Source organism: Chinchilla lanigera, unplaced genomic scaffold, assembly GCF_000276665.1.
Source record: "Chinchilla lanigera isolate Chin_1 unplaced genomic scaffold, ChiLan1.0 scaffold00142, whole genome shotgun sequence".
Taxonomy (NCBI): Eukaryota; Metazoa; Chordata; class Mammalia; order Rodentia; family Chinchillidae; genus Chinchilla; species Chinchilla lanigera.
This window is the reverse complement of record NW_004955543.1, coordinates 1,249,245-1,258,160: the sequence shown is the minus strand read 5'-3', so window position 1 is coordinate 1,258,160 and position 8,916 is coordinate 1,249,245. Positions and strand designations below refer to the sequence as shown.

Sequence of the window (8,916 nt, the reverse complement as noted above, 5' to 3'; positions counted from 1 at the left end):
CACCCTAGGTTCAATCCCCAGTACTTCAAACAAAAAGTGTAATAAACTCTGAACACCATGTAATTGAATTTAGTGCTGGCAACACCTACTCATGGGTATGGATGAATTCTTCTGGCCCTCAGTTCTGTGGGCAAACCCTAGCTGCATCACTACTTTCATGACTACACTGACATCTTGTGGTCATTTGCAGGTTTTTCTCTGGGTAGTTCCTGTACCAGACAATTTTTCATCCTGTACCTCATACTCCATCAAAGCCACTTTTATCTGAACCCTACAGTAACTAGATATGACACTCTAATTCATAACAAGTTGCTGATAGCTAGTAGTAATATATAAATTTTTTCTCAAGAGGTATTGAGCTTAGAAGCATGGATGATGATAATGTGGAAAGAACCATAGTAAAGATGATAAATATCATTAAGAACTGAAAAATGATCGTTGCGAGTTCGAGGTCAACCTGGGCTACAAAGTGAGCTCAAGGCCAGCCTGAACTGCGTAGCGAGACCCTGCCTCAAAAAGACAAAAAAAAAAAAAAAAAAAAAAAAACCTGCGAAGTGTTGGTATGAGTTCAGGTTTCTAAGAGAGTTACTTTTACATGGATGTCTTTCCTGAAATGATGCCCAATAGGCTAGACTGAGTATCAGAGCAAAGTATCAAATCAACACTAGTGTGGATGTGATCAAATGTCAACCAGAGAAATTCTTTTTAAACCAAAACTTAAGACATGTGGTAAACTCTTACTGGTAGTGTCTGGTTAACAAAGAAAGGAGGGGGTGGAGTGGAGAAGGAGTTAAGATGCAGAAAAATTAGGGAAAGTAGATTGCCAGACTTCAAACTGTAGCTTTCTTCTGCTTGTTTCGGAGAGGCATGAAAAGGAAATGTTTGCAAATCCAACCATCTCTCCACAATCCGTGCCACTTTAGTGTACATGGTCACTTCACAGGGTTTCCCACAGAAGGTATTTATTCCCAGCATACCACAAAGAGGGCACTAAGAACTCTGGTATTCACTGGAGAGACACTTTAATCATCTTTCGTCTTCCCTGTTTAAGTGACTGTACATAAGAGACATGCCAAAGTCCATGACCTTACATCACTAACATCTCCAAAAGAAAGAAATATAACAGCTCCTGTGGGTGGGGTGGCACACACCTGTAATGCCAGCACTCAGGAGGCAGAGGGAGGCTAAGGCAGAAGGATCAGAGGCTGAGGGAGGCTGAGGCAGGAGGATCGCTGCAAGTTCAAGGACAGCCTGGGCTACAAAGTGAGTTCAGGACCAGCCTGAACTACAGAGTGAGACCCTGTCTCAAAAAAAAAAAAAAAAATAACAGTTCCCCGTTAATTCTCATGGCATCAGGAAAGTTTCACCAATGTGCAGGACAAGAACATTTAAGTAGCTATAATGAATGACGTTTTCTAGGTGTCTGAGATGTCTCAAAAAACATATCCTGCCTCTCACTTGGCTCCCTCTAGCAAAAAGAATTACTGAATCTGTAAAACTACATATACTTAATAAACCTTTTAAAAAGTGAACCTACCAATAGTAGCTTGTTTGTTTGTTTGAGCCAGGCTCTTGCTTTGCACCTCAGGCTGGTCTCAAACTCACTATGCAAGCCAGGCTGGCCTCAAACTTGTGAGGAAGATCCTACCTCAGCTTCTGGAGTGCTGGGACTGCAGGTGTGAGCCACCATGCCCAGCTGGCAGTGGCTTTTTATACCCTCGCAAGCCCCACCACCCTCCTCCTTGTATTCTTTTATGGTCAGAGATCGATAACTATAAAGTTTAGGGTCTTCAAAAACACACCAGATACCAAGTTGGATAAGGCTGTGCTTTATTACATGCATAATTACAAATCTGTGCTGAGTGAAAATGTATAAAGCAATGGCGACCTGGATTTAAGCCACACAGAGAAAGGGCTGGACAATCCCATTAACCCTTCTGGCAATGTCCATCCCATTGCCTTTAACATGATTGCTTCCATTTCTCACAATTTGCATAGCACTTACTTGTCGAAGTACTTTTCATTCATTGTCTCAGTTTATCCTCACAACAACCCTGTGAGGTAGGTAGGGCAATTAACACTATCCCCATTTTACAGATGGGAACACTGAGGCACAGAGCGGTTAAGATCTCGAGGCTAATTAGTAACACAGGGAACAGCAACCAGGTCTCCTAACTCCCTGTCCATGTCTTCCTTTTTACACTGTTGCTATGCATGTCCAGGGAGTAGCAAAAAGAGCAGTGAGCCACAGCTTTGGTTCAGACTGTGCCTATGAACAGGCAAGGATAAAGCTAAGCATGGTTAAAGGGTTGGCAACACGCGAGCAGTTGCTCTGCACAGCTCAGCACCCAGCTTCCCGTAGAAGCTCAGGCTTTATCAGCTTTGGTTGAAGCCAGTTTCTGAATACGTAGCTACTGCTCATTCACATTCGCTTCCTTTAGCTGGCCGAACTTGAACCAACTCTAAGGAATTCAAACGTCCAGACAGGTTTTCTTGGGCTACTGCCATTGGAGCTGGCCCTGCAAATGAGCTTTTTACAGAGATATTCACATAGTGGCCCATAGGCTGGAATCTGGCCCCTCTGATATTTTGGCCTCAATGGCTCACCCAAGGGCAGGTATATTTTCCAATAGCCAGAAATGCATGGGCAGAGGTAAGCACAAGAGGCCTTGGTCAAACGAAGAAGAGTCATCATCATGACTTCACTGTCCCCCTTCAGTGATACGACCAAGGTGCTGTCAGGCCCAGCTCCTTTCTGGCCCGTACCTGGTTAGCAGCATAGCTTCAAAAGATAGTTTAAGAGAACAAAATATTAAACATATTTTTCTTAAGTGGAATAAATTCATAACCATTACACAGTCCCAAAGGACCAAATATATAATAAAAAAGTAAATATATATATATTTATATATATATAAAAAGCTGAGTACTAAAAAGGCAGGACACTGGGGACGGAAGGTAAAAGGGGACAAAGTGAGATGGGGAAGGAGCACTCTGGAAGGATCATATATTCTGAGGTACCCTCAACACGATAGCAAGGCTGAACAGCCCCACGCTCATGAATGTCATTACAGGCCCCGCTTTCTTCCTCCTTTTGCTTGATGGCATTTCCCTCGCCAGATCCTAGACTGCCTCTGAATTCCAACACATTGGGATTAGTAGATAATAATAAGGTTTAGCAATGGATATTTCCTAGGTCTACCTTATGATGCCAAAGCCCTCGATACCTCCGATACTATCTCTGGCTTTAACCCCTACAGTGGCGCAAAATGTTAACACCCCATTCACTCGGGAGGAGCTCTCCTTCTCCGTTCTCAGCAGCATCCTCTCCCTCTTTTCCAAGGTACACATTCAAAACACTATGTCTGTGAAAGTAGAGAGAAATCTGAATTCGGAACATGGTGGAGGGAAAGGAAGATAGAGGCTAAAGTAAGGAGAGAGCAGAGATTGTATTTAATAAACCCTCGCATTTTTATATCACATGGTGTAAAAGTCAAACTTTGGGCAAGGTATATTCAGTCAGTGAATGTACACTGACGCTGAAGCCCCACTGGTAGGTGGGGATTTAGGTAGGAATTTAGGAATTTAGAGGCAGGAATTTATGACTGCAAGACTGGGCTGGATGGCCTGAAAAGTCCCGTCCCAAAAATGCAAACTCAGCATATCGCTTGCTTGCTTGCTTGCTTGGTTTCTTTCTTTCTTTTTCTTTCTTTCGTGATTTGGCAAAATCAAGCTACATATAGTACACCATGGAAAAATCACTTTTGCTCCCTGTATCCCTTCAAAACTTTGCCAGGATCCAGATGTGTAGACATGAGAACGTGGCCAGCAAAGGCTGGGGAAATAACTTCAATCTGCTCACACCAACTCTTCCCAGAGCTTTTCTCCTTGGAGTAAACAACTGGAGCTGAAGTGGAACAAAATTCAATAATAGCCCAGGTCCATCGCTCTGACTGAGCTTCAGATTTACACAGCTCTTGAGCTCTGACCTGAGCAACTCTTACCTTTTTCTTTTCAGCTTATAACAAGGACATTGTAGGGAGGTTAAAAATATAAAGGTAAAGAAAGCTTACCATTTAGATAGCACAATCCCTTCTGTGCAAATATCTGGGAGTCAGCCCTCTCCATAAACCCAGATTGCCTTTGAGCTGAACATGGCTCTGGGCCTCTGGTTTGCTTCAAAAGCCTGGCCTTGAGGGATTACTTGACTTGTTCTCCCCTCAAGGGACATGATCAAGCAGTTTCCATACATCTCAGGGCCAGGATGCATGGCAAGGGGTATGGGATGCCTTTCCTTGGACCATTTTATACTGGTCATCTATTTTCTTACCCGGGCCTTTCTACTGCCATCACTTGCAACTCCCTCCCCAAAAGAAATCCAGGAAATCCCAGAAGTGGTTAAAAAATTAAAACTTTAGGACACTAATGTTCATCCCACATATTTGGAGGATCTATCTTACAAAAAGGACTCTACTTTTCCTACAAAGGGTTTCGTTTCAGCCTTTGGCGCCAAAACAATTGAATTGTTTTGCTGTTCAATCAGCAAATTAATCACTTGCTATGCCAGCTGGCAAGTTCAAAGCACTGTCAATTTCAAGTAACCCACCAGAGGATATCTATTTTGTGGATATCACCTCTACTCTACAGCTGGGCTAAGCCAGGACTCTGGAGCCAGAGGAAGAAGAGAGTGTTGCAATTCATTTCTAGCCGAACAGCAGAATAGAAATGATCCGTAACAGAGCCAATATTTCTTATTTCTGCCCTCTGCTTCTTCCCTCCACTTTTTTTCTCCTCATACATTCACTGTGTCAGCTTTCTTACATTCTTTACACTGAAGATCTGAAGATACAAAATATAGCAGTCAGACTTAACACTGTGACTCACTTTGTGACGGGGTGCCGATATTTTTCCTTGGAAAATCCAAGCTCTGTCGAAGTACTTATTGGCATTCTTTTGTAAACCCTTCCCTTGTGTCAGGTAATTTTCTAGTCTAGTACCAAAACAGACCAGTCTCCGTTCATTCATTTTAAAATCACATGTTATCTAGTCTTTTGCCACTGAGGTATGTGGCCAGTTGAGGCTTCGGACAGACCTCCCTATTTTGGCTTTTCTTTTTGGTTAAGTATGTTTAACTGCTGAAATGGCAATGGCAGGAAACGTATCTTCCTTCAAGACAAGGAACTTGTCTTTCTTCCTCAATACAAGAAACTATGGGTGTCAAGGCGCTGAGCTAGCAGTCTTATAGGGTGCTCCAGGACAATAAGCCAAACTCTGAAGTCAAACCATAGGATTGAACATATAGTACACACCATACACTACAGCTACTTCTAGTGTACAAGCTACAAGAATTCCTGAGAGGCTGAGGTTAATGAATGAGATTTATGAGGAGTGAGGTATCAAAGGGATACTGTCATTCTCTAGGGGGTCAGTTGGTGCTTAGTACCTAGAAAGTATACCTTGGCACAGTGTTCTCTGATTTTTTTGAATTAATTCTCTGAAGTAGCACCTTAGCACTGGCTCATCTGTCTGAAATCAAGAATGGAACCTAGAAAAAACACAAAGGCAAACAAGACGCCCTTCATATCACTGCTGGATTATGAAATTTGGCCAAACCTTTCCTTGCCATCAAATATCAGTAATAGTAACATTTCTTGTTTTAGAAACCTCAAAAAGGAAGGATGGTTAATAAGATAGATACTGAACCAGAAATATGCAAATAAGAACTTTGATGTCTATATAATATACAGATTGGTCAGTCAGGCAGAGTCCCATCTCACAGGAAAGAATCAGTGGCATGGAAAGGAAAAAAGGCATAAAGCTACGGGGCTGTGACTACAATACTATGTACCCTGGAGCATTTTCTTTTTTTTCATTAAAATGCTAGAGGGATGCTTAAAAGGAGGAACTCAGGTGACTGCCTCGATAGTTAAAAGATAAAAATTTTAAAAAAAAACTTGGCTACTCAGCTCTGGGTAATAAAAGAATTTCAGATTTGAGAAAGATAAAAAGTCCTAGATTTGGGAAGCAACAACTTTTAAATGAGGTACACTGTGGCGTTTGGGGAATATGGGAGATTGTGCCACATGACTGCTGATTCTGGAGCAAGTGCTAGGAACAGATTTTTAAAATAAGCAGAGTTGAAATTCTCACCCCTGACAATGGAGTTTCCTTGCCATGGGCATCTGGGGCAGCAACGGAGGCAGGGCAACAGCAACTGGGCACATGGCAAACAAAGGGGTTATGTGACACCTCTAGTCCACGTGCCATAAGACTGCTGAGCCCCGCTTTACAATTTAACTAGTGCTAGTATATATTTCTGTTACTAGAAATTATTAACCAGGCATAGTGCTCAATCTGAGGATTCAGGACTGAAGAACAGAATGAAAGAGGAAGAGGAATCGAATGGATGAGGAATAATTGCACATAAGTAAAAGTACAGAAAATGAAATAATGGTTGGAATGATGGTGGTGGCTCTTTAATTCCACCAGGTGTTTCTACCGTGCGGTTTTTTTTTTTTTTTAAACTGTAATAAGTATGGTAGAAAATTGAGACAGGCACCTTTTCAAATGGATACAAGCACCTTTGGTGTCACGAGGCCTTGTCCATATCCCCGGGTCTTGGATGGTTCTGCAGTTGCCTATTCTGCTCCAACACCTTGAATATATCTGAAAGTATCCCAAGCCTAATTCATGCTCATGGGGACAACAGTGGCCTATTAGATGTACTTGATGCTGGGAGGAATATGAGTGCTGTTGTTTTAGTACTGGTAGTGTTTAGAAAGGAATGCATGAGGATGCTGATGCAGCTCTGAATCTTCCCTGGTTTACCAGTATGCAGTCTAGACTTTATTCCCTTTACTATTCTTAAATATTCCAGAAGCCTAAAGCACCATCATTCGTGGAGGTGGCATCTGAGTAAGAGGATTAGTTAGGACCTCACAAAAATGTGAAATTCCTAGTCATTGACTTTGCTTAGAACTTTACTTATTCATTTCAAGGAAGCTGAAAGAAATCATCCCTTGCTACTAATAAATTTATGGCAAAGTCCTTGTCTACTAGCTAACAAAAGCCATCTGGACCATTTGCAGACCAGAAGAAAGCTCTATAACTTATCTTTGTGCACTTCAGAAGAGTACCAGGAACAAGCAAGCTATAAAAGTCAACCTCTCTAAATTCATTTAGAGGAGATTAACCAAAGCAGCATTGTCTTATAATCAGAAATTAAAATTAACATACACATAAACACATAACAAACCAATAATGCTAAATATTGTAACAGGAACAAGGATAACATTTGAACTCAATCTTCACAGTCTAAAAAATACCATCACTATTTTCCTTCTGGCTTTCTTTTCTATAGTTGGAAAAGCAAAGCCCCTTAGTTTACACTTCATCTTCCACCAATGACAGATTCCCCCCAAAAGTGACTTTTTTCATGAGTTTCCTGCAGGATATGGGTCAGGACAGTTGAAATTTTTCTTGCATAGTTTTCACTGATTGCATATTGGCTAACAATCATTTTTTAAATTAAAAAAATCATTTAAAAATATAAACCATAGCAATCTTATTTATACTCTTTCATGAGATCTTCCTAATGCAATAGATCAGAAGCCTAACCGTACTTTCTCCTAAAGAGAAGATTAATTTCCAGATTATGTAGTGCAACTGGTTAACTTGTAGGAAAGAGACAACACACTAATATGACTTCACCATCCAAATATGGGAAATGTGTTTTGGGTACCCAGTTAATAAAATATATCCATGGTCTGCAATGTCCTTCCTGTTTTATATCCAGAGGAACCCCGACTCTAGTTGAAGAGAATGGAATCCGGATCTTGGTTCGCCATCTGTGCTATATGCTTTAACACATCCTTTTTGGTAATGATTCCAAGCAGTCGCCTACAAGACACAATATGACCAAACGGTAAGTCTACAGTTTAAACAACTTTCCCCAATATGACACTTGTCTGCCTCATTTTTTTCCAGTGGTGTTTTTAAATACTATAGTATCTCCACTTCCAGAATGATGAGAAAACAGAAGTAGGTAGAATGCACGCTCCAGAGAAATGAGACCATGCATGAGTCCCTATATATACACGTGTAAGCACTTCTACTTCCAGGCCTCAGGTCCTACAATTTCCTCTGGTTTAAATATTCTTCTTTACATATATAAATCCTACCTCCCTAACTGCAGTCAAGTTTCAATGCTCCCGCTTCCAGAACCTGCCTCGATCCTACAAGCCAGCAATCACTCTGCCCTCCTCCCAGCAACAACATGTTATATGCAGGCTTCTTCTGTAGCACTCGTCTCTGCTATCATCCGGTAGCCACTTGTGTGTTCCTGCTTTACCTATAATGCTACATGTTCTTTGAGGGCAGAGGAAGGTCTGACTTATTTTTACATCTCGTAGAGTCCAGCTGAATAGCTTCTTACATGAGTAGGGATTCAGTAAATGCTGAACAAACCAGTTAGGGAAAGTCCCCTTACTGATTTAAATCCTACGAGACATCTGCTATACTACTTCAAAGTTTTAAAAGAGGGGGAAATTCTTGCGTAGTTGCTAGTTAGCACATAGCATGTTCAGAAAAACCCCACCCCTCTCTGGAACTTCCCCTCCTTTCCAATGAAAATAGGAGGGCTTCTTTTACTGGACAAGAATGGTCCCAGGAAGAAGAGCCTTAGACTTAGAAGCCTGGAGACTATTTTTTAAAGCCCAGCTCTGCTATTTTTTTTTTTTAACCAAGAGAAGATGATTTGTTTGAAGGTAGAGAACATGGGGGAAGAGAGAGATGACAGATAGCTACTCTGGGTGAGTAGGGAGCATTTGAAAGCAAGATACTCCTGCTCTGTTGTTTTTTAACTGGGGATGCCCATGTAAATCATTAGACCTCACTGAAACTTGCTTTTCTAGTCCT

The 8,916-nt window shown here is 41.4% G+C and overlaps 1 protein-coding gene across 4 annotated transcripts in view; it reads right to left on the bottom strand.

Annotated features, from left to right (window-relative positions):
• Positions 1 to 1,808: 1,808 nt before the first annotated feature.
• Positions 1,809 to 8,916, bottom strand: part of Clcn5 (chloride channel, voltage-sensitive 5) — a 179,365-nt gene continuing 172,257 nt past the window's right edge. For all 4 annotated transcript variants that reach the window (XM_013508170.1, XM_013508169.1, XM_013508171.1 and 1 more), the window contains one exon: positions 1,809 to 7,899. In XM_013508170.1, the coding sequence (XP_013363624.1) occupies positions 7,809 to 7,899 (91 nt within the window). In that variant the 3' untranslated portion in view covers positions 1,809 to 7,808. The remainder of the gene's footprint in view (positions 7,900 to 8,916) is intronic.